This window comes from Xyrauchen texanus, chromosome 28 (genome assembly GCF_025860055.1).
Source record: "Xyrauchen texanus isolate HMW12.3.18 chromosome 28, RBS_HiC_50CHRs, whole genome shotgun sequence".
NCBI lineage: Eukaryota > Metazoa > Chordata > Actinopteri > Cypriniformes > Catostomidae > Xyrauchen > Xyrauchen texanus.
In genome coordinates this window covers 16618779-16646142 of record NC_068303.1, presented here as the reverse complement: position 1 = coordinate 16646142, position 27364 = coordinate 16618779, and the positions used below count along the sequence as shown (strand labels likewise).

The following is a 27364-nucleotide window of genomic DNA, read 5'->3' as shown; positions in this document are numbered from 1 at the left end:
ATTCAAAAATTTATTTTGTCCCGACAAATGGAAGTCAGAGGCAACCTTGTCTTTTTTTTCTTTTCTTTTCACAGTTTATGTTACAAGTGTTTTTTTCAAATGTGCAAAAAAAAAAAAAGAGGGCATTAAAGCATAATTATATATTTTAACGTGATAACACATTTTTACAGTTACAGCTCCAAAAAGTATGTTGAAACACTTACAAGTAGAATTTACAAAATACAGAAAAAAGAAAGGCATTTTTAACTGAAGGAATAAGAACAAGAAACTATGTTCATAAACATCAACCAAATATTAATGTGCTAGAAAGGAAACAAATGGGCAAACATCACATTTGGCACATTTTCCCATAAATATTACTCTAAAAAATAAAAATAATAAATAAATAACTCTTAGAGTGACCTGAAAAGTACAAAGTTATGCTTCACTGGTCTGATTATTCTGACCCAAATTGGCAGGCACATGGTAATGCAGGTTGTATTTGGATTTTTAGTTAAAACAGGTTGGAATAGCACCTTCCTGGGTTGGAAATATAAACAAAAGACATCAAGAGAATTCACCTGTACATGACATCACTGACGACTGTTGAAATGAGAAAAGCTGAATAAAATAGCTAGTTTATGAAGTATTTGGGATAGCTCCATTATAAACATACTTATATGTGACAAACTGAATGCTAAGTAGTAATCTTTTGGCAACACCCAAGCCTACAAGCTTTGACAAGGCATCAGGTGGCAAATATGCTACATTTGTGGTGCGTGTAAAGTATCGGAGTTGATTCAAATCGAATAACAGGGTTTTACTGACCCAAGAAAGAGCTTATAGGAAGCATATAGAAATAAGTGGTAGCTATGGCCTGTTCAATAAGTGAAACTTTCGCAGTCTTTAGCATGCATATGCAACCAGATTTAAAAATTGGCTGAAATATTGAGGTTGTGATACAAGAAATGTATGAATGAAGAACTTTTACGAATGAAGCCCTTGTAGTCTGTAGTCAATATAATTATTATCTGTTATATTCTTGATAAACAACATAAAAAATCCCTTAACACAAAGCGATGAAGTAGTGAATAGTGAATGAGATCCATTCAGTGTATAACAAAAGAAAAAGACAACAGTGTATAACAAAAGACAACTGTTGTCATAACCAAACCCTCCTAAATAAACTGTGCTTGCTTACAAACACTTTCAGCTTGCCTCTAATGGCTCATCTTTTTCTCTGCAAAACACCTTTTTATGTCAGTCAACATTTTAATTCAGCTCAGATATCTCACAGATAGAAGAGTGCCCCTGCTGGAATTCCACAGAGAGCTCCAAGACGGGATAGTCAAATGTGCCGAAAGTGACATCTTGAAGCAAGGATGGAGCTCTAGGAAGGAAGAGGGTCGTCGTTGCCATGTTTACACTTGCATTTGCAGCAGAGCACAAAGGGAGTGGCCAGCAAAATGAAGGGGGAGGCCACTAACAAGAGTAGACCGAAGCCAGCAAAGATCCCTACAACCTGAACACAGAAGGTGGAGGGGAAGAGGTAAAAGAGGTAATAAAAAAAGGGAGCAGATACAATTATGCATGGACATTCTTGCTGATTATTAAACAGTTAGATAGTACTCTTTATGACGATGGTACACCTCGACATCAAGCCAGATGCCACTCTGCCACAAGAGGGCAGTAATGTTTCACAGTTCATGTTTTGGTGTCTACAGTATGCTAGAGCAATGTTGTAGTTATTGTCTGTAATGTACTAAAACGCTGTATGATTTTGAGTTTCATGAAGGTTGTTGAATGTAGATGATAATAAAATGAGATATTTGCATGAAACCATCCTAATATTGACAAAGCACAATGATTTTTAAAAACAGTATCTTTAAGTTGTATTGCAAAAGTAACATTCCAGGTTCAATACAAGTTAAGCTCAATTGATAGCAATTGTGGCATAATGTTGATTCCCACAAAAAATAATTTGGGCTCGTCTGTCTTTTTCTTAATAAAAAAAAAAAAAAAAAAAAAAGAGCAAGTTACTGTGAAACATTTACAATGGAAGTGAACGGGGCCAATTTTTGGAGGGTTTAAAGACAGAAATGTGAAGTTTATAATTTTAACAAAACGTTTTCATTAATTCTTTTGTTAAAACTCATGTATTATTTTAGCTGTAAAGCTGTTTAAATCATAATTTATTTGGACAGTATCTTACAGCTTGTTAACATGCATACTGTTTGTGTATTGTGGCTATACTTTTGAAATAGTGAGTATTTTAACGTTTACACGAGCACATGCACGCACACGCTTTTAATGCCAACATGGCATATCTTTTACTACCTGAGAGATGGCTGATCCTCACTTTCACCTCCATCACACTCCCTCTCTCTCTTATTCTTCCATTCCTAATACAATAAACTCGCTGCAGTTTCTCTTATGCACAGTAATATAAATCCATCAGCAAATTCAACTCTACTTAAGAATGATACATTATACATCTCTATAACTACCCTGTTTCTAAGATAACCAGACTTTAATAAGACAAAAAAATGCAGGGCTGTTTCAGCACTCTCTTTTCCATTTCAGATGTGTGGACAGGATAGATACACTCATGTGGTACACACCTGTGTCCGATGCCAGATAACGGAGGCTCGGGAATGACCCAGTTTGTTCCGGCACGGACCTTTATCATAGTGGATCAGTAAGAAGTCATCCTGAGGAGGTAATGGAGACATCAGTGTGTCACTACAGATCACCTGGACTTATCAGTCATATGGACAAACCACATCTAATCAACCAATACTGAGCCACATCACCCAATACCAGGTGTAAACAGGGACTTAAATAAATTGACTTACATCCAGTGACTCCAGGCAGTACCAGCAGAAGGCATGCTTACACTTCTTACACATCATCTGGGCACAGCCCTCGTCTCTCTCAATGTACACTTTACATTTAGGACAGCATTTGATTGGAGCCTCGTCATCCTGATTCTTGAGGCTGTAGCTGAAAGAGATGATGATAAAGATAAAATCAACAGGGCATTTATTTATGAAACATCACAGCTCATAGCACACAATGAGATAGTTCATCCAAACATTTAAATTCTCTTATTTACTCACCCTCATGCCATCACAGATGTGTATGACTTATTTTCTTCTGCTGAACACAAACAAAGATATTTGGAAGAATATATCAGCTCTGTAGGTCCATCCAATGCAAATTAATGTTGTCCAAAATTTTGAAGGTCCGAAAACCACATAAAAGCAGCACAAACATAATCCATACAACTCAAATTGTTTAATATATATCTTCAGAAGTGATATGATGTGTTGGTGAGAAACAGATCAATATTTAAGTCCTATTTACTATAAATTCTCCTCCCTGCCCAGTAGGTGGCAATTTGCATTTTTTGTGCATATCGCCACCTACTGGGTAAGGAGGAGAATATATAGTAAAAAGGACTTAAATACTGATCTCACCTACAAAAAACAAAAATATGAAGTGAAAGTTGATATTTTTAATAAAAAAAAAGTTGGGGTGATTTTTGGACCATCAAATTTCTTGCTACCATTCACTTGCAATATGTGGATATACAGAGTTGAGATGTTCTTCTAAACATCTTTGTGTTTCTTTGTGTACAAAAGAAAGAATGTCATACACACCTGGGTAGGCATGAGGGTGAGTAAATTATGAGAATTATTATATTTTTTGGGGTGATTTTTGGGTGAACCCTTTAATGGCCTGTTGAAATTCTTACTCCTGTTGGTAACCTAACAATTACTACTCGGTACTTGGAAATAAAATCACACTTCCTGCCTCCTTACTGCTGTGACCCTGAGCAAAGCAAATTACCTCAGGTTGCACCATGGCGACTCTTAAGTCACTTTAGAGTTTTTCTAAATGAAAAATTACATAATTCAAAAATAATTTCTATCAGATAGACCCTCAGAAACACCATCTTAGCTGTGAATGCCATGTGATTTGATGCAAGCTATAAAGTGTGTGTATACCTGTTCTCCCTGGGCAAGAAGGTGGTAATAGGAAGGCTCTCCTGACATGCCTGTCCTGTGTGGCATTCTTCCCTGCAGGAAGAGCAGAAACGAAGGCTGCACTGAGGGCACTGTACTGGCTGTGGCATTTGCACTTCTGCTTCCTTCAGCTGGCACACTGCTTGGCAGGAGGAGGACGGGCACCAGGTCCGACAAGGATCCAGGAGCACCTCTGCATGGAAAGACATGTTTGAAATGATGACACAATTGCTCTATTCGGCATCTACCTTGAGAATCCACACTGCCAGCTTTAGTCTCCTTTTGCTGGGGTCTGGACTGGATTGGTCAATGGCAAGTGTGTCAATCCATTGGATAAACAAGGATAGATGGATGGATGTGTGTGTTTGTGTGTGTGAGAGAGAGAGGGGGAGAGAGAGACGGAGCGTGTGCGATCACCTGTTGCCACACCCAATCAGAGATGCTTACAGCTTTCTGAAGGTCAGCTTTCTCAGTGGACTATAGACGTCCAAGCAGGGTATTCCTGTCTATTTCGGGTTAGCCAGTGCGCAAATGTCATTCACTATAGAAACGGCGATGTCCTCCGCCATTTTAAACAGTATGTATCCAATGTGGAAACTCGCAGAGCGCTGTTCTACATTTACATTTACATTTATGCATTTGGCAGACGCTTTTATCCAAAGCGACTTACAGTGCAATTATTACAGGGACAATCCCCCCGGAACAACCTGGAGTTAAGTGTCTTACTCAAGGACACAACGGATTCACTTTGTCACCAACTGGCTCAAATTACACACAAAAATGATCTTTTGCCACCACCTGCTGGCTAACATATGTCATTTCAAAAATAAAGACAGTAATTCCTAACACATATGCACTAAGCTTACACTTCAGTTTAGAACAGCACGAACACAAGCGGAGTGAAACACACACAGTGAAGCGTCCGAGTGCTGATCCTGTCAGACCATCAGTGCTCATGGAACATCTCTCGTCCAATCAGATTCGAGGACCGGAACCAACTGTGGTACATAGTATATTATACAACAGTTAGTTCCGGTATTTTAATCTGATTGGATAAGAGGCATTCCTAAAGTGCTGATAGCTCACACAATCATCACTGGGACGCTTTTCTCTTTGTATCATTTTGCTTGGGTTCGTGGTATTCCAAACGTGTAACAGCAGTGCAGATGAGTAAGAGAGCAGCTAGATGTGTGAATTTAATTCATCCCTGTGACAAAGATTTGAGTGAGCAGGTGGCAACATTAGACCATCTTGTGTGTGTTGAGCGATTTGAGCTGACGTTGACAAACTGTGTCGTTAGTGCAAGTTTCTTTTTAAGTCATCCAGAATAGTTTTTAACTCCATGATCACTTGTGGACTACAAACTACTACAGCTGGGGAATAGAGTTAAACTAACAGCTTCAGTATTAAGGCTCATCACAGCTGAGAGACACAACATACAGAGTAATCAAACATGTTCAGATTGCCTGATACAAGTTTCCAATTTGTGAGGAGAGCTGCATCCAAAATTGAATAATACTGCCTAAAGAGGCTGTATATGGAGGTAGGATGAAAATAAGGTGCTTTTCAAACTGTTCCGAGACCAGTTTCCTTAAGAGTTGCATACAATCAAAAAAAGCTGTTGGTTAAGCCTTTAACTGATTAGGCAGCAAGTCAGCAGCCTACGATTTCAGATGAAGCCAACACATAAACTTTTACTATGGCAAAAGAGAGTACACTTTCTGTGTCGGTGTCAAAATAAGATTTCCTCATGGAACCGGCATCCTCCATGTTTTCTCCCTGACAACAAAACACTTGAAAGTGAGTGAAATAATCGTAGGATAATTCCAATAGCATGCTTGGCAGCATCACTCCATGATCGGAGCAGATTACTACTACACTATAGCTGAGGAATAGAGTTTAACTTACAGCTGCAGCATTAATGTTCATCACTGCAATGTTATCTCACACACTCATATATATATATATATATATATATATATATATATATATATATATATCTCTCTCTCTCTCTCTCTCTCTCTCTCTCTCTCTCACAAAAACTTGTTAGAAATGGCCCATGGTGTTGAATTAATAACAGGAAACTTGGGCATGTCTTTTGAACTAGCTACAGCAGATCTTGTGGCATAAGAAAGTAGTTCCACACACAAGAGCCTTTTTTTTTGGGACAGTCCTTTTCCCCGTTTATTCATTTACTTATTTTTTGAGCTGTTGTATAAAAGAAAATATCCCACCTGCAATCATGCTATATTGTTCATCTATCAGCACGGTAAAGATTACCTGTGTCTTCATGTCTAAAGGAAGAATCACATCTGTGCTGATAGTTGGACATACAGCACTTTTGCTCATGTGATATTGCACTAATAATTTATATAAGTTATATGGCATACACTTGCATTTCTTTAATCAACTGCCTGAAAGTCAGAAACAGTGGTTCATTAACCTTTTTTTTTTTTTTTACATAATATGCATGTATCTGTATCAAGGAAACTCACCACGCTCAAACTGGAATCTCTTATAACGTTGCATGACCTCGACAGCCACCATACCTTCAATCTTCAGCAGAGTTAAAGAGCAAATTTGAGGGAGGAAATAAAAGGACTTGCGTCTTAATAATTTAGACCCTTAATATTCAAAATAATTTTGAGTCTCTGACAAAAGCTTCAAACTGGTCAGCATTACATGTCTGAAATTTAGGTGACCTTACCTCATTTTCCAGTAAATGTCCCCTTTTTGGGCAGGTAGAATCCGGACAGCTAATAGCCGTTTCGAGGCCATCTTTAATGAGCAGCTCAACATATTGCTTCAAACACTGTAAGAGACAGCTGATGAATACATCTTTGAAAGGATAGGAAGTCAACTGCTGCATGCGATTATGCTGAAATCCACAAAAGCTCTTTTCAATTTAATCAAGCCAACATCAGACCATCATGGTATTCTGTTGACTCCAAGACAACATTCAAGAGCTGATTGTATAGAAAAGGTCAATTTTGCCCATATCAAGATTATAGATTCGACACTTGATAAACGGCAGGCCAATGTTTTTTCTCCATCTGCTCTAGTGTACTGAGGGGCTGCCATGCCTTGTTAAAATGATTTTTTTTTTATTGTAAATGTAAAATGTTGATCTTGTATACATTTACTGTTCCTATACTGTTCCGAATGTTGCCTCCAATGCTTACATACAATACAGGCTATAGCAACAATACTTGCTTAGAGAAGATTTTATAATTATTATTATAAAGACAATGAGAGATGTCGGATTCGGGCATGGGTCAGGTTCTGGAGTCATATTAAGGACTGTGCAGACCTCTATTTTAGGGAATTTCAGAAGTGTCAATAAATAACATGGCTAAGATCTATTTTACAATTTGGTTGGTAAGACTACCTTATGCATTGTGTCACAGAAGACACATCCCTTACCAGACTGCAGAATATGCATTGGCACTGGGAAATGGTGGTCATCTGTTCCAGAGGAAACTCTCCCAGGCACAGTTTACAGGAAAGAAGGGGTGCCAGGTCCACGTCCCAGCTGGGTTCATAGCGAGAGCAGTTCATGGTACACGGATCTGGGACACTAAGAGTCACAGTGAAACAGCATGTCTAATACAAGAGCTAAAGACCATAAAAGAATAGGCAAGTAAGATAATAGGTGACAGATAGTAATTTGGTGGATATTCTGACAACCTAAAATATTGTTTCTTAACAGCGCCCATGGATGCATATCTCATTGCTTAAAGATGAACTGTGTAAGTTTTTCGATGTTTAAATTGTGTTTGGGGAAACCTGTATAAAACAGTTTTTTTTATATTCCATTTGGTGCTTCTAGAGACACAGAAATTAGGCTACATTGAAATGAAATATATTCTCCTGAAAAAATCCTTCTGAGAGCGTTTGAGGTGTTTGCTGAGGGCTTGACCAATCAGTCAATGGCAAGTGTGTCAATATCCCTCACTATGCTGCTAGGCAACCCAAAGAAAACTAATCACAATCTCTCTACAGGAGAGCCCTTCATAACACTCATGCAGAGTACAAGCAGTACAGTGTAGCCTGCTTAAAAAAAACAAAACAAAAAATAGATCTCCATTCAACACACTCACAAGATTATACATTTTGCCCAATAACAATTTTGACAAACCTCGAGGCTGATACAGAGTCAAACTGATATTTTGTAATTTGAGCATCCATAATCAGATCATAGTTTTGGTTTTAAATTATGTTTGGTTTATAAATTAGCTAAATTCAATTACACTCCCACAAAGAGGCACAGGAAGCTATTTATCAATGATAGGATGCTAAATATTAGAGGCCGATACCTTGGTGCATCTCTGGTTTCTATTAAGAAATGTTTACTATACCACACTACACATCAGAATGAACTAAAAGAATGAAATTATTAAGGAAAGTTCAGATGGTCTGGTACGTTTCTCCACAGCAGATATCTGTGTGGAGACAGAGAGAGACTTGAGTGCTTGTGTCTGCAGGATCTCATTGTGTTAGTGACAGGAAGAGTCGACAGCCCAAACAGCGAAGGCCTCTCAGCAGGCTGTCTCTCTCTCTGTTTTGGCCTCTAACCTCAGTCAGCACACACACACAGCCTTACCCAGACACAGAAACTGTCAGCCTCAACAAATCTTACATCAGACTGACTGGTGGAAATTTAACTTTCTCAGGCTATTTACAGTTTCATACCACAGTCAGCCACAATCATAAAGACCAATCAGCCTAACAAGTTACAGAATATACTGCAGTGCGCATTAGGTTGATTATACAACAGTAAAAAGCTGGTCTGTATCGCTATCAAAATTGCACTGTTTGTTTGTCCCAAGCAGTCTGTCATACATGATTTGGGATGAAACTTTGGCAACGTTCACACCACAGCTGAATGTGGCCCAAATATGAGGCTGCAACCTGTTCTCATAGAATTATAATATATATATATATCCCCGGATTGTAATAAGGAAGATTCCTGAGAAATGCAAGGTTGTAGTACCACCTGTTTACTCCAGAGGGCAGTAATTGAAATTTCAGCTGTATGGCAACGCACAGTTTATACAGTGAACAAAACAACCAGACAGCACAAAATAGACGTTAGTTATGTTCTTGCATTTAAAACATTTGATGGAGTGCAAATTCGAACTAAGGGATCTCAAGATGTGTTCTAAGTATTAAACTATATTTAACTTGACACAGTGACCTAAACGTTTTATGTTTATGATGCTACACAAGCATGTCTGACACTTGTTGAAATTGATGGTTCCTTAAACAAGACTTCTTAATAAATCTCAAACTGATTGACAAATTCACTTGTGAAATGGATTGCTGTGAACTGTATGCCAATGATTGGCTTATGTTCAATAATATGGTAGCAAATAATACATTGTATTCTAAAGCAGTTTTTTGTATTGTCTTATCAATGATTAACTCTTCTGCCACAAACATGTAATGCATTTTAATTATATATATATATATATATATATATATATATATATATATATAATAATACACACATATACATACACACACACTTTAAAATTTAAAGATAACTGTATAATTATTTCATCATTATATATTGAATTATTGTATGAGGGGCTTTCTCAGCAAATATTTGTATATGCGATTAATTAATCGGACATCATGTAATTCATTTGATACGTTTTAATCGATTGAAAGCCCTACTACATATGTAAAAATACATTTTAAAATAATAATTATAATGATGATAATAAATCACTGAAATATAAATCTAGGTGAACGTGTTTTTGTATTATTTTACAGGCTGCAGAGTTGCGTTCACAATGAACTGCTCTGTGGAAATAAAGCGAACTGAACTCAAAGCACCTCCTGAGCTGAGATGTCTGGGGTTATTTGCAGCACTCATAGACGACACTATTCTTGCAACAAAAAAATTCAGAAGACATGAACAAAGAAAGAGTGAGAACCTTTTACGCGTGTTCCACGAGAATGCACGCCTCCGTACAAACATGCATGCGCATAGATCCTTTTCGGTCTTCTGTTCTTAATAATATAATAAAGTGTTTCTTCAAGTACGTGTCTGTCTATGGACAAATTATCTTAATAATAATAATTTAATACATGGGAAAACAAGCCAAATATCGTCTTGACATGGTCAAAGGCATCAGCTATTGGCGATCACTCTGACCATCATCGATCCCCGAGATCATCTTCTGTCTGCACAACCCTAATGTGCATTTCTCTCTATAAATTAACAATGTTTAGACAGTCCCTTGCTGGTTTTTCCGACACATTAAGGATCATTACCACATTTGCCGGCGTCACAGTGGCTCGCTTTGTGCATGTAAAAATGATATATTAAAGGCTCATTATTATGATTTGTTTTTCTCTGTAATGTAGAACAGTGTTAGCAATATTACTTATAACATTCTTTCTCAGCCCTGGAACTCAAAACATTTTCTGATGCCCCCCAAATATATATATTAAGTAATTAAATTAATATCATAAACGTGTGACTAGTGGCTTAAACTAAAGGCCACTAGTTGACTAGGAAACTCTTTGCTCTGGGGAAGCCCCATTAACTTCTGTGGAAGCTCACCATCTAGTGTGTTGGACTTTGGACTCTGAGGACCGTTGTTCAAGTGACACAAAATGAAGTGGTTGCTTAAGAAAATTCGCTTTTATATCGAATTTGCTTTTAAAACACTATTGGTTAGGTTTAAGGTAAGTATATCTGTTTTGTACATCCTCTCATTTATCTTTTAGGACACTACTGATTAGGTTTTGGCTAAAGTTTTAGGTTATGGAAGCACATTTTCAATAAAACCTCCATCTTTTTTGTGTGGATTTTATTCACAATTTGGAAAGCCCAATTCCCAATGTACTCTAATTCCTCATGGTGTCACAGTGACTCATCTCAATCCGGGTGGTGGAGGATGAATCTCAGTTGCCTCCACTACTGAGACAGTCAGCCCATGCAACTTATTACGTGGGTTGCGGAGCGATTTACCATGGAGTCCTAGCGAGTGCGGAGGCCCACATTATTCACCGCGGCATCCACGCACAACTCACCACACGCCCCATCAAGAGCGAGAACTGCCTTATAGTGACCACAAGCGTGGTAATCCACATGACTCCACCCACCCTAGCAACTGGGTCAGTTGGTTGCTTTGGCTGGAGTCACTCAGCGCACCCTAAATTCAAACATGCTGATCCATGGGTGGTATCTACCAAAGCCCCCTAAAACCTCAATCTAAAATTTATACTAAAAACCTGATTACAAAATCATTTTGACGTGTTTTTGGTGCCCCCTGTTGGACATTTCACTTGGAAACTGCAGCCAAAAATTGTATATAGTAAATGTAAAATAAGTAATTTTGGTTTGCAAAAATGTTTCCATGGTCACGTAAATTTTATGCAATCAGGCTGGATTTTCTATTAAAATCTGGTTGTTCACATGACATTTTAAATGTTAAAAGTCCGAACAGCCAACAGTCCTAAACTGACTTGTATGCGTATAATACTAACGGAGCATCTATAATTAGTGTTAATCTATAATTATTTCAGATTTTACTGGCTAGCATTTGCTTTTTAATACAATTTGAGAAAATATCCCAGAAACTGTGTTTTCTGTGTGAGTGATGGAAGTAAAGGGAACTAAACTTCCAACTTCCACTAAACTTACATAAATCTACCTCTGTATCTTTTCATGTGCATATTTTACCAAATTAAATCCAAACAAATATAAGAATCCAACTGTTAAAGCCTATAATTTTATTTTGAACTGAATGCATTAACTAGAAAGGTAATGCCATGCACACAAGTTTGAACCCAAACAGTCCTATATACATGGTTAAAGTAAAAAAAAAAAAAATCACATTAAATCAGACCTGGCTCTTCACACTGATTTATTTCCACATATGAAAGTGGCCCAGATCGGACTTGAAAATGTCAGATTCATAAAAGGCGTAAAAGTGCTGTAATCCCCCTTTGTTCATACAGTTGGAGCCCTTTCTACACGCAAATGGGTAGGAAAGGGAAATACCCTATATAGCTGGTTTACACACAGCAGTACAGCACTATGGCCATTGGAAGATCCAGACTAAGGACAGAAGGAATGTTCAACAGCCCGCCATAGTAACTCAACTTGAGTTTAAACAAACACTCAAGCTGATTTTCTTTGTTTGTGCACATTTGAAAGTGCTCACACAGTTCACTTAAAATAGGAAAATGGTTTTGCAAAAAGTGACAGGGTCAGGAGATGCTAGGATAACTTTCATCTGAGTAAAATTATATAACAAATGATAAAGGTCTTACGCAATATCTATTTTAATCTATCTAGGTTAAAACTAAATTAAGCTGCTCTCCATTCACAAGCCTACATAACTTTCAAGCCAACTGTCTCTTGTGTGCTGGGTAGAGATGGATTGGCTATAGCCAAGACCTTTGGTAAAAATATATAAAAAAAAACAAAAAAAAAAAAACATACTTTCTCTTTTATAAATATAGAAAATATAAAAATAAACTCCAAGTATCAATAACAGTTACAACCAAATTACAAAAAAGGACTGCATGATTATGACATACTGATTTACATTAAAATATTTTTTTTGTGTGTGAGACAGCTGTCTTCTACAGTATATCTAGGTTACACATCCAAATCAATCTTACAACTGTTAAATCAGAGGCATTTAAGGCATTTGTTTCAAATGATAAGTCTAACAATGCTGAACTGCTGCAGCAGCAAAAACAACAAACACAAAAACCCCCATAGTAAATAGAACACTTTAAAACAATGAGAGAATAAGTAATGCCATTTAAAAGTGTATACTTCATGACTCAAACCAATCTCTGAGGTTTTGAGTAGGCGATTGGTCTGCGACAAAAAGTCTCAGATCTCACGACCAACGGTCTTATGCCTCCTACACACTACACGACTTTCAAAGACGTCGGATCGTGGTACTACTCATATTACACAACTGTCTGTCTTGTCATATAAGTCGTAGCGTTTTCAAATTACACGAGGAATCGGAGACATGAGTGAACATTACAAGACATTTCACGGTTGATGAATCCCAGACAGCTCTGCCTGGACTCCAAATTACGTTTCACAACAGAGTACAAGCGATAAGTGATACAAGATACAAAAACAAATGCATGATCACATTCAGAATATGATGTGTATGTTTTTAAATCACCTAAAAAGGCATAATATATTTTATTGGTTACAATATGACAAAGTACCTCATACTGAAAAATCTGTCTATTTGAGAACCAAGAGAATTGGCAATTTCTCTCCTACTCTTTCTCCACCCGGTTGTGGTACAGTTCAGATGAAACATCAAATCTGATGCTCCTGCAAATGTTCCACAAATTTTTCCTCCATTGCTTCGGTCCAATGTGACTTTCTCGATACCGCAGCCTGTTGCAGGTACATCAGGACTCATACTGAAACTTCCCATACCTCGTTTCATGCTCTCTCATTGGCTCTAGGTCAACGCTGCAGTTACATTCAGTCAAAACATAATTCACATTGTGCGATTTGGAATCGCCGACTGGTACAGGTATTTAACATTCTAAATATCTCGCTGACATCGGCATGCGTCTGCGATTCTCTCATAATGCATACACTGTGATCATCGTTCACGGGAGTGAGCTCTGATTTGACTAAGATTTCGGGCTTTTGTCGGCGATCACCACAAAACTGCAGGCGAGGGAAAATCGGGCTTAAAATCGTGTAGTGTAAACTTTGCATTAGTGTGCGCAGACAGGTCGAAGGCACTTCAACGAATTTCAAACTACCTCTAGACCTCTTGTCGTCAGGCAACAATGAGCAACAATCAATGACATACAGGAGAGCAAGTTATTCGGAAGCAGTAGACAAAAAAATTATTTAATTACCTACATGCTGTCTTTATTCATTTCAGCCGTTATTCTTTTTGTCCTTTGCAAACAAGTGCAAAAATGGGTGCAAGCCATTATCATGGGTGCCAGAGTTTCGTTATCGCAATTTTAAGATGCATTCTGATCCGTTTGGAACGGGACGAAGCTAAAGACATCTGTCACTGAAATTTTTTTTTGCCAGTTACATGTGGGTTTAAATGGAAATAACCGTCAGATCTGACATTTTTTAAAAGTGAATGTGTGTTTGAATGCATTCTTCAGTGTGCCGGATATCAACATGCAGGGACACAGATATGAGAAGCAGTAGGGTGACCATACGTCCTCTTTTTCCCCGAACTCTTTTTTTTTTGGACATGAATAAAGCGTCTTGGCCGGGTTTTAAGAAAATGCTATAAATGTCCGGGATTTGCAGTTAGGGCTCTCATACATTCTGTGTATTTGATACTCTGCACAAGTTTTCGTTTTCACATGTCCTTACGTGATTATTCAGAGAGTGGCAGACTAAGGGTGCTTGGCTACAGCCTCGTAGGCTGAATATCTTGGATGCCAGGTCATCAAGCACCGAAGGCCATCTCAATTGTGAGGACACTTAGAATGCAGCCTTGTTTTGCAGCCTTCTTTGCCATGTTGTGAATCATTTGTGGCATTCAATCAACCACAATCCTTTGCAATTCTCCCAAATTATTTTAAAAAAGGGTGGAAAACGAGTTGTGTGACCACCTTTTTTATTTTACTTCGTTTTTACAAGTCTAGGGTTCTGTTTTTTTCATATTTGAAAGGGTTTAATTTAGGGCTGTCAATTGATATTTTTTTAAATATTTTATTAATTACATGGTGTCCTGATCAATTAATCGCAAATACAAATATTTGCTGAGATAGCCCCCCATATAACAATAATTAAATATATAATGATGAAATAATTATACATGGTTATCTTTAAATATTAAAAAATGTACTGTGTATATATATAAAAATATATTCAGATAATTAAAATGCATTACATTATTGTGGCAGAAGAGTTAATCATTGATAAGTCTTTAGAATAAAATGTATTGTTTACTACCATATTCGTTTTGTGAGGTGCTGTGGATAGACAAACATATTTTGCTGATTTTGTCTGACACTGCTTAAAAAAAATGTTGCAATAAAAATGGTTCAAACTGCTTGATGTCGTGAACTCCATCTGTACCCGCTAAGGCTGTCAAGATTATGAAATTTGTCTGACGATTAACAGTCTAACAAATAATTGTGATTTTGACAATTAATTGTCTTTTTTCGGGCTTTCACAATTATGATGATTGTCATATAATGTGTAATAAATGTATGTGTGCTCCATATACCTTGAGTCATTTATTAATATTTAATTACTACATGATTTTAGGCTTTAAAAACTTGTGACCCAGCCAACCTGAACAGCTATTATATTATTTTAAAATATGCAATAGTAAAATATTTCTATCCAAAATTATTCACTTTCACAAGATAATTTAAGGCTCTCCAATTAAACCCACGAGCCCTTATTTCACATGAAAACAGACCTTTGAGATTCTGTGTTTCTTCATTCTATCATCTCCTTAGAATTAGAGTAAGCGGGCATGAAAAAGGGCTCCTCTGTGGCACTGCGTGTATAAATCCACAATGACAAATAACATCTGCCATTACACAATCGTAAAAATTAAAGTGTAATCGGAGTGCTTTGCATTCACTTAAATCCTCTTAAATTCACGGGAACATCAGTGGTGTGAACATCAGCAGATGTTACATACATCAGAGCACTTCAAAAGTGGTTAATCTTCACACGCTCTTTAGGAATTGTGCTCAATGCAGTCCGTGGTGCGGCTCAATGACGTGTCGTTCATTCCTTTATTTTGACAATAAAACATGATTGGAAATTAAAGTGCACAATAATCATCTGAGCACAGTTATTCGGCAAGACCAAATAATCACAATCAGATGATTATTTAATAATTACGACAGGCCTAGTACCCGCAATATTATCTTGCAGTTCTGTGCTTTTGAATGAGCAGCGAGGATCGCCCTGTACCATTCAGATTATGTTGAAGCATTTCATTCTGCACTCAGAAAGCACATAAGCGGTTTTGTGCCCATCTGTATTGGAGCCTTTCTTATTTCTTAATTTGACAGTTTTGTGCGAAAAGATGTTATAGTTATTAAGCCTATTTATTTGTTGAGTATCCATTAGTTGCTATGTTGAAGTGCTGCACTTTGTGCCCATATATCCCTCTGAAACGCATCTGATTGGGGTCACATGAACATAACGGAGCCTAATTATACATTATTGTTCTTTCCACAAACTAGTCGTTCAAACAAACAACCCACTAGTCGAGTGTGAAAATTGGTAGTTTTGCACAACCCTTGTTCAAAAGATTTGTAGCAAAATACACACCAATCATCTCTCATTCTGGAAATAAACATCCAACAAATATCTGAGGAATACAAAGGACTATGCTTCACAGGAGCGCCTGTGAATGAGCGTAGTGTTTTATGCTGTCATAAGATTCTCAGAGGTTTTAGAAATCAATGCCTGAATATTAATGTAATCCAAAGGTTTTAAAAGAAGGTTGATTTTTACATTTTGGTGGGTTTATACAGTAATTTTTGTTTTGAAGTCACCAGCCTCATAAACTTGGAGATTAACCTACTTTGAGATTTTCTAATTTGAGTTCATACAGTGCTGTGGAAAAAAGTATTTGCCGCCATTCTGATTTCTTCTATTTTTGTGTATTTTTCATACTAAATTGTTTTAGATCTTCAAACAAGAAATTACATAAAACAAAGGCAACCTGATGAAACACCAAATAAAGTTTTCAACTATAGTTATGTTGAAGCAAAAAAGTTATCCAACACCTATATCACCAATGTGAAAACTTACTGTGTCAGGAACTGTTTAGAAAGGGCGAGGACTCGTAGAATGAGAAAATAGTCTTTTATTAAAAAAATTATTAAAAAATAAACAAAACAAACAAAAGCAACCAAGAAACAGAAAACTCCAAGGTCCAGGATGCAGCAGACAGAACTAGGTTCAACTACTCAATGGTACAAGAAAAAAAAAAAAAACACTGGTGTTAAATAAAAAAATGAGGAGGGAAATCAGGAAAAAAGGTGAAGCAAATTAACAAATAATGAGGTAAAAAGGGAGCGGGGTCAGGACGAGACACAGGAGAGCACAACCTAACAAGAACCATGTGCTCACAACAAACCGGACAGGAAGAGCACATGGCAATGAATGTCCGGATCCTGACTCAGAAACAAGACTGAACTAGACCGAAGAGCCAGGATCCAGACACCATGCTCTGAACACAAAACAGAGACTAAACAGAAGAGCACATGACAGCCGTGCTCACACAGAGACCTAGAACATACGTGTCAGGATCCGGTCACCACAATAAACCTGACTGACAAAGGTAACAGTATCCAGTAATCCAGTTGTGCTTGAGCACAACTTCAACTCATGGACTGATGACTGGATGTTCTCCTTTAGAATTTTCTGGTAGAGAGCAGAATTCATGTTTCCCTCAATTATAGCAAGTTGCCCTGGCCCATCACCACACATCACACTATCACCACCATGCTTGTCCGTAGGTATGATGTTCTTTTTGTGGAATTCTGTGTTTTATTTAAGCCAGATGTAACCCCGGTCTCCCATACTGTTCTACTTTTAACTCATCATTCCACAGAACATTCTCCCAAAAGGTTTGAGGATCGTCAAGGTGAGTTTTGGCAAAATTCAGATGAGACTTAATGTTCTACTGGGTTAGCAGTGTTTTTTTCCTTGCCACTCCTTTTCCTTGGATGTTGTCCTTGGTTTTTTGTGACTTCCTGGATGAGTTGTCACTGTGCTCTTGCAGGAATTTTGGATGGTCGCCACTACTGTAAAGTTTCACTACTGTGCCAAATTTTCTCCATTTGAAGATAATGGTCTCACTGTGGTTCTTTGGAGTCCCAGAGCCCTTGAAATAGCTTCATAACTTTTCCAAGACTGATTCAATTCTATCACCTTTTTTCTCACCATTTCTGGAATTTCTTTCAACCTTGGCATAGTGTGCCAAGTGAGACCTTTGAGCCAACTTCATGCTGCTGAAAAAGTTCTATTTAGGTGTTGATTTTATTATACAGTGCTGGCAGTAAGGCCTGGGTGTGTCTATCCAGTTGAACCCCATTATGAATGCAGTTTCATAGATTTGGGGATTTAGTAACTAATGGGCAATTACTTTTTAACACAGTTGGCATTGGATAACTTTTTTGCTTCAATAAATATCATTATCATTTAAAAACTGTATTTTGTGTTTACTCAGACTACCTTTTTATGTTAGATTTTGTTCGAATTTGTGAAACAGTTTAGTATGCCAAACAGCTCAATATATCGAGGACGCAGATCAGTAACTTATTCTGGCTTTAAAGGGGACCTATTATGCAAAATTCACTTTTACATGATGTTTGAACATTAATGTATGTTGGCAGTGTGTGTAGACAACCCCCCTATAATGATAAAAATCCACCCAGTCCTTTTTTTTTAATCCCTATTAATCATAAGCACTGTCTCAGAACAAGCCGTTCGCAGATTCTGTATAAAGTGACATCACTGTTGATGGACACAGCCAACGGATATGTTTGTTTGTGTGTGTTATTTCGTTATAGCGCATAGCAAACATTGTAACAGTGTGTGTTGCTCATCCATCTTTGCAAAACTACTGAAAAAACTCTACAACAAATAAATACATTTATCAAATAACCATTCTGAAACTTCCTGGTTCATTCTCAAAGTTGTTAATTCTGACGGAGACTCTGCCTCATCAGTGTCTGACTCTGGTTCAAACACCACTATTTTAGCCAACAGCCATATTGCTTATGATGTCTAGTTATCCGAAGAGATGTCAAAACTCTGGATACGGGGCGGGGAGCACCAGCTCATTTGCATTTAAAGACATGCAGACAAAAACAGCTCCTTTACATTCCCACCCAAAAATTGGCATTTTCAACATGGTATAATAAATGATCTGTAGGGGATTTTGAGCTGAAACTTCATGAACACATTCGAGGGACACCAAAGATTTAAATTAAATTTTGTGAAAAGGGGCATAATAGGTGCCCTTTAAGGGAATGGTTCACCCAAAAATCTATTATTTTCATAATTTAACTTTGTTGTTCCAAACCCATATGACTAACCTTCTTCCATGGAACACAAATGATGTTAGGCAGAATGCTAGTCAACCTTCCCTTTCACTTCATGGATAGGATGCATTAAAAGACAAAAATGTGTCTAACATCTCCTTTTGTGTTCCACTGAAGAGTCTCACATTGGTTTGGAACAACATAAGGGGTAAATTATGGCAGAATTTGCATTTTTGTGTGTACACTTCATTTAAGAACAATTTATCAACATTCATCTACCTGTGCCGAGAAGGCTCTAAAACTTTGCCGTAGTACTGTCGTATTATATAGGCATTATTTTGATGTGAAAATAATGTGTATGTGTTTGAGTGAGTAGAGCAGGAAAAGTGGAAGCTGGCAAGCACAGTGTGTTCCGGATGCAGGGAGTCCCTGTACATCCCATGAAAGGGACATTCAGAACTGTCCATCTGTACTATAGCATACACTAATGCCCTTTTTTTAGTTCAGTAACATCACACTAGGCTTGATCAACATCCCCTCTCTTTATCTTAATTTCTGCAATCACGATTTAGGTTACAGGCATCCTGAATATAAACAAAACTATGTTTTTTGAGAACATAGTTCTGGCCTCCAATCAAAAAGTCAGAAATTACACTAGATATTATCAAGATTAATAAGTAAACAAACTAAGCTGTGTGCTTAAGTTTTGCATTCATTGCATGGTCCAAATGTCCCCAAAACGAGTGTAAGACCAGTTAATGGTCCCCACAATGAAAATGGCTTATATAAACTAAATGTCTAGATGAAAATGTAAAAATGCAGCTATCTGTGAGGGTCAGGTTTAGGGGTACGGCTATTATTAGTTAACTATTAAAAAAAAAAAAAAACAAACAAACAAAAAAAAAAAAACAATAGAAGCCAATGGAAAGTCCCTATATAACAAATGCATACATTGGCAGACAAAAGTTTGCAATAATGTACAGATTTTGCTCTTGTGGAAATAAATGGGTACTTTTATTAACCAAAGTGGCATTAAACTGATCACAATGTATAGTCAGGACATTAATAATGTAAAAAATTACTTTTACAATTTGAAAACAAAATGTTCAGAACTTCTTAAACTACTAAATCCTCCATGACAGCTTTGCAGAACCTTTGCATTCTAGCTGTCAGTTTGTCCAGATCCTCAGGTGATATTTTACCCCACACTTCCTGTAGCACTGTAGTCTTGTCAAGCACTTCTCATGCACCTTACAGTCTAGCTGATCCCACAAAAGCTCAATGGGGTTATGGATCTCATAACAATCTTTTCCAATTATCTGTTGTCCGATGTCTGTGTTTCTTTGCCCACTCTAACCTTTTCTTTTTGTTTTTCTGTTTCAAAAGTGACTTTTTCTTTGCAATTCTTCCCATAAGGCCTGCACCCCTTAGTCTTCTCTATACTGTTGTACATGAAACTAGTGTTGAGAGGGTAGAATTCAATGAAGCTGTCAGCTGAGAACATGAGGCGTCTATTTCTCAAACTAGAGACTCTGATGTTCTTATCCTCTTGTTTAGTTGTACGTCTGGCCTTCCACATCTCTTTCTGTCCTTGTTAGAGCCAGTTGTCCTTTGTCTTTGAAGAGTGTAGTTTTTTTGGAACGTACTTTACGTACTTTAGTTCCATCATGTTTTCACAGCCTACCTCAATTCTGACTTGTGTAAGTTTTCACGTAAGTTAGGATGTAAAATTCATACTAAGGGCTTACTAGTTAATTTGTAACCAAGTCAGTACTTCATTTAGTTGCACCACCTGTTATTAAGGCCAGACTTAACTAGTAGGTCGTAAACTCTCCATAATAAAGTAATGTGTAGTCGTATAAAATGACGTTTACCTGTATTGATCCAATAAATAGCCTTCAAATTTGTACACAGAAGTGATAAAATGCAGTGAATTTCAGTTTTATCTCACCACGGTTGATGTTCAAACCTTGCCTACTCATGTAACTGTCAGCTGTAATAAATTATATCCCCATTCAAATACAATACGTAATAAAAGTAGATTTAATAAAATAGTATATTTGCCCTGTGTAAATAAAAATATATATGTATCTAAAATAAATAAGGCCTGATAAATAAATGCTAATAAAACAGGCTGGAAAAATTTATATTTATTCATTTTAATATCTTATTTCGTATATATTGACACTTGACACTGGATGATGCACCCTGAAAACTGCACCGTTTGAATGGTTTCATGCTGAAGAGCCACTTAAAAGTATGTTTTTTTTACTTTCTTGTAAATGTAAATGAGAGTAAATGCCAACATCATCATATATGTTGAAATGATTGATGACTATCAAGCAAAACATAAGCACATTGATGTCATTAAATGAGTCTGCTTTTTTTATTCCAACCATTATTCCTGGTTGGAGGCTTCGTAAATATTTAACTCATAGGTGGGGTTACATTCTACTTAAGTTTAATGGTGCAATGCTCAAATATTTAGTAGTGCATAAATTGTGGCATAAATGGGCACTAAGTCACAACTAGGCAAAGTTGTAACGTACGTATAGCTGGTGCAACCGGCCCCTGGACTTGTGTGTGAGGCTGTGCGCACTGCAGAGGCTTTGGTTATAGTAAACGCACAGGCATGGATTTCTGCGTGCATGCATCAGATTTGTGTTTTCAGTTAAACTGCAGTGCTTTTACAAGCATTGATTAGGTGGGTTACTGCATTGCATTTTGATAGATCCATTTCTTTTTTCCTGGATTATCAATCTAAATGAATGCACTGACAAATAAAGTAAATTGTTAAAACTCAAACTTGAGAGTTTACTGGGGCACGTGCCCCAGTAAAAGTGGTCTAGTGACCTCCCTGAGTATAACAATAACACACTTATTGTAAAATTTATGAAATGGATCACTGGTTAGGTTGCTAATGCTGTAATGAATTACTGGCAAATTAAAATTGATCGAAGTGATCTCTTTGTACATTAAACATCCTCAAACAATCAAATGCTAATAACACATTTTTCAAATTACCCAGCTCCTATTCTCCCACTGAATCGACAACAACTGTCAGGAATGGAGAGGTATTACAGTGTAAAACAAGCCAAGCCATTAAGACTTACTTCTATAAGCCACCCCGCATGCAATAGATCATGTTTTAACTGAGATAAATCCAGAAGAATGAGCAGACATGATCTCTCTCACCTGTTTTCTGAGTGGTCTAGCTGTCAGTAAGCAACACGTGGCTTACTAATGCACTAGACGTAGAAATTCGTTTTACGTAGAAGACGTTCACGTTGCTGTGATTGACAACCGCCTTTCTGAAGTTAAATAACACATCTACATAGTTGTCATTGCCTTTATATGAACATCGCCGTACATTAAAGGTAAGCCCCACAATGGAACATGTTGTATGACAAGCCTTCTTAAATGCCGTAAAAGGTATAACGGAGTTCCCCAGGATTTTGTGTATCAGATCTGATTTCCTGAACGGCTCAGCACTCATAAAATATCTACAGCAAGCCATATAGGGATTAGTGTTACAAAGAGACTATGTCAACAACTGTTACATTTTCAAATACAATTTAGAACGTTCCATGCAGCGAAAACAATTCAGTTTTGTGATTATATCAGAATGATGTGTCAAAGCAAGAAAACATAGTAAAACGACGTTCTATTTATTTTCACAATAACACCATGCACTGCCTACCTTGGGTTGAATCTATCAGTTGTCAATCCGTTACTGAAATAAGAAAAGCTCCACGCATAACTAAGCGCAATGCATTAATTTAGGTCCATATTTGTCGCAGATAAATTGATATACCATGGCTCACAAGCCAGCAAAGAAAGGGATTCATATATGAAATTCAAGAAAAGCCGTTTATGCTCTAATTAAAATCAGCTGGTAGGACTGCTCGCTGTGACTCTCTGGAGCTGCGCCATTTGACTGCGCTTGGTGGTGAAAGGCTCTTGAGACGCAAACGATGTGCTTATTCTGAGAACAGATCGTTCAGTGGCGCCCTCTGCCGATAAAATGGCGGTTGTGGCCTTGTTCACAGTAGAGTCAATCTATTTTCTTTCTTTTTTTGACGGGAATGAAAACCAGGCTGTGAGTGACGTCAATTTGTAGGCGAAACGAAAATCTAATTCGCCATGGGTTCCCTCTGGATTTTGCTCTAGGATTTTATGTTTTTTTTTTTTTTTGAGTAAAATAAGGTCTGTGCTAAAAATTAACTGACGATACGTGTACGTTTTGTTCACATATAACATAAATGACATACCTCATCCTCAAAGTCATACCTCAAACGTGAATTTTGAAGCTGTATTGAATTATAATACCTTTTTTTTTAAATAATCACAGTGCCTTTAAAATTCACGTTTCAGTTATAACTTTGTGTAATTTATGTTTAAAAAAATGTACAAGTATAGTCAAGTAATGACCAGTCAAATACTACTCTGTTAATCTCAGTAACCAGCCTTTTATTGGACAATTTCACTCTTGGATTCAATTAATCATGGCTGACTGTGAATAGTGAATTTCTACAATGGCATCTGTGACTGAAAACCATTCATTTTGAATGATGCTGCATCCACGCAACTAGGTGTCCCTGCAAGTCCTAGATGACGCAAGCAAAAAGTTTCTGAGTTTTTCATAATTTCTATTGAATCTTTGAGGGCATTTTGTAACATTTGTTACAATTGTTTAAAATAGACATTGATTAGAGTCTGATCCATGTCATATTAACAATGGCATGACTGAATAAAGTTATGAGTTAAAATTTGTATGTTTGCATGAAGTAAGAAATGTTTTGTTCGCATCTTATAGTGCCAACCCTAAATTAAATGAGCTATTTTAATTAACAGTTTATTGTTATTTTATTTCTAACTGTTATACTTTTAACTTAACAAACACTGGCAACAAATGAAATTACATCAACAATGATTGTAGAGTTCTGGCATCATATTTGTGTTGCTCTGTGGCTTAGCATACACTCATAGATTATTATATAAAAAACAAACAAACAAACACCCCCCAAAAAAAAAACAAAAAAAAAAACAAACAAACAACACAACAAAACAATATACAACACAAAGTATATAAAAAAATCCTTCCAGAAAATTTCCACATTTTGCAAATCTGGGAGTTTATTAGAGCTTGCAAATTCAGTACCACTAGATGTCAGTGTAAGGCTTACTAAATTGCATGTGGTACGGTCACAAAAGACTCCTTTCAGGCTGTCTCGGAAAAGTACACTTGTCTAGCTGGATGCTAGCACACTGCAGAACATGCCAGGACATGTTTCAACATGTCAGGTTTCAGCATGTCTGTTGTTTTGGAAGGCTGCATAGTAGCCTAGTCTACTTACTAATTTGATGTTTAGAAATCAAATGTCCTGCAAAATTTTAAAAGCATGCTTAAAGGTACACTTTAGTCTTTGTGTCATCTTGGACATACACTGACACCTAGCAGCTTGGATGCAGTATCATTTAAAATCAATAGATTTCAGTTTCAGATGCTTTTGTAGAAACTTTGTATTCACAGTCAGCCATGATAACTTTAATCAGTGAATGAAAGGGTCAAACAAAAGGATGGTTACTGAGATTACTGAGATTAAGTGAGAAGTGATTCTAAAATGGCAGTCTCTGTGTGCGGACCCTCTGCATGTAGAATAAAATAACTTTTACAAGGTTACTGATATGATTGGAGTCTCTATTTTAATGTGAATGGTTATGATTTCCTACATAGATTGCAAAATTACAATTCATGTCTTTAGGATTTAAACTTTTTTAATTAGGAAAAAAAATGCAAGAGTGCATCATTAACTTGCTGTGTGGTTTTAGAGGCGGTACCCCGTGATTATAAATGCATTCAATTTTGACTCAATCTAGTCTAAAATTAGGTTTGGTATAATAGTCTTGTTTCTATCACTGAGATCTGAAAATAATGTAGAATTGTAGGAAACCATTTTTTACAGCTGTAAAATAACCAAAACCTACCAAACCAAATTTGGTAATGTGGGCTTTAATGTTACTATATATTTTTTACATTATTGTTTGCCATGTGGTTTACAGTTAGAATTAATGGGTTAGTTAGACTTAACAATATCTCTAAAGTCACATAGGCTACTCTTCTTTAAAACTTCAAATTTACTGCACGGGTCAAAATTAAATACATTTCTGTCTGTATTATTCCTGCAACTTAAGGCCTAAAAACCCCTTTAAAAGACAGTGGTGGAAGAAACGGAAATTATCTACATGTAGCATGCAGTTTTCTTAGTAAAAAATGTTTTAGAGCACAGCAGGTCAGATATTGACTTGTGGTTTGGTTATTACCTTTGCACTTCATGTAGCCCAAGGCTGAATTGCTATGGCAACTTCCTTGCACGAGGAAGGGAATAATTGCAGTTCGGAATTCCAAATGGATGGTGTGCCTGGTTGAAGGTGATAGTTTTGTGCTGCTCATTCTGATACTGCAATCAGTCTGACCAAGGAGCACAGTCACACATCGACCTCCTTCTATAGATCTGTAAATCTCTGGATTTGCTATAGTATAAAGGGGTACATCATTGAAAGCTGCCATGCTTTAAGAGAACACAAATATTAGGGGATTTGTTTATTAGTGAAATATATTTATCATTTTTGGCTTCAGTTTGGCAAAGATATCTTCTTCTTTTTAACATTTCTGCTAAAAGGTCTTACTTTGATCTGAAAGTTTTCTTTCTTTCTTTCTTTCTTTCTTTCTTTCTTTCTTTCTTTCTTTCTTTCTTTTTGCAGCTCCAGTTTGGTGGTGTCTTCTGAGAGAAATATTGAATTGCACATGATAAAGCTGTCAAAACACAGGTTCTGTATCATAGAAACCCACTTCCAAAAACAGCAAGTGTAAAACAGTGTAAGGGCTATGAAAAGGGTCTAGAAAATTATACAGATCTGGCATGCACCATGAATTCCACAGGACAACTGCATGGCAAGTGATTTTCAAGTTTTTACACATTCATATATCTATTCAGCCCTGGCTGGCTACCTACAAGTGATTTACAAGACCTCACACATTCATATATCTATTCAGCACTGGCTGGACTACTCTGTCCTCCTGGCTCTGCAATCATTTTCTCAAAGAAGATGGAAGAGGGTTAGTTAAAGGCTTAAGAAGCAAAACCATCATGTCATACCTGCTGACCTCTTTATTTTGTTAAGCCCCCACATGCCCATTACAATTTCATTATATCCAATCAATATATCTTCTTTTAAAATCTTGATTAAATCTTCATGGTTGAGCTAACCAGAGGCCCTGATCCATCTAGCTGTCTTCTGTGCTCCTGCTTTAACCTCTGGGGTTGTGTGCATGGGGCCACTCTCATTGCAGTCCACTGAACCCCTTTGACACTAATTGAATTACTGGAAACACAGCAAAGCCATGTGACCTCTTTGTGTTATGGTAATATGGTCAAAAATGGTAGGACCAGATTTTTAAACAATTCACACAAACTTTTTAAGCATCTGTGAAACTAACAAGGTTACATTCTGTAATAACTGACTCCCCTCATGTCGTTCCAAACCCATATGGCTTTATTACTTATGCAGAACGCAAATATTAATATTTTAAAAGATGGTCCGTTCACTGATCTTAATACAGTAGCAGTGGATGGATCAGCCTCACTTTAAAGCCTAAATAAAACACACCCAAAAGTAGTCCATGCGACTCATATTCCAAGTCTTCTAAAGGCATACGATCATTTTGTATGATGAACAAAAAGTCATTATTCACTATCAAATCATGGATTAAAGGCCTGTTCCCACAAAATCACAAAAAGTGACAATTTTGCAAAAAGGAAAGTTCCAAAGGAAGTCTTTTCACACCAAGTCCGTAAAAAATGAAACAGAAGTTCTGTATATTAGGTGGCGCTGTTGCTGTTCTACAAACATTTATGCCAGTCTCCTGCCATCACCTTCAGCTTGAACACAGTTAAAGCATTTATTTACATAAATTGGCATTACTTTTTCATTATGTTCTTGCTATGGTGTTGATGCATTTTGAGGAGTATATAATCTGTGTTTTTTATGTGAGTAAGTTGAGTAAAGAGCGCTGTTGGATATTTATTTGCATATGTATTTTAAAACGAGTATTTTACAAACGGACTCCTGAACCCAACTTCTCTTTTTATAATGCCTAAATGAATGCCTGGATAATATAACACAAGGTACAATGATAAAAATACACATGGAATAATGTTATTATTAAGAATAACAGGTACATTATAAAATATGAAGCATAATATTAAAATAATATAAAAGAAAACACTGGCTCACAGTCTTTTTTTATTTAAATTATTGCAACACTTTTTTTATATTACCCA

The 27364-nt window shown here is 36.8% G+C and overlaps 1 protein-coding gene across 2 annotated transcripts; it reads right to left on the bottom strand.

The window, feature by feature from the left end:
• On the bottom strand, positions 1-22948 carry rnf144ab (ring finger protein 144ab). Of its 2 annotated transcripts, none has more exons than XM_052096325.1 (8): positions 22720-22948; positions 7431-7584; positions 6715-6819; positions 6503-6563; positions 3990-4200; positions 2835-2982; positions 2601-2690; positions 1-1501 (listed from the first exon to the last, which is right to left on the bottom strand). In XM_052096325.1, exons 2-8 carry the CDS (start codon positions 7563-7565, stop codon positions 1370-1372), a joined length of 882 nt encoding a protein of 293 aa, XP_051952285.1. In that variant the 5' UTR covers positions 7566-7584; positions 22720-22948; the 3' UTR covers positions 1-1369. The 2 variants fall into 2 exon arrangements, with proteins under 2 accessions (XP_051952285.1, XP_051952286.1); XM_052096326.1 differs by lacking the exon at positions 22720-22948 and adding an exon at positions 22215-22313.
• Between the last annotated feature and the right edge of the window lie 4416 nt (positions 22949-27364).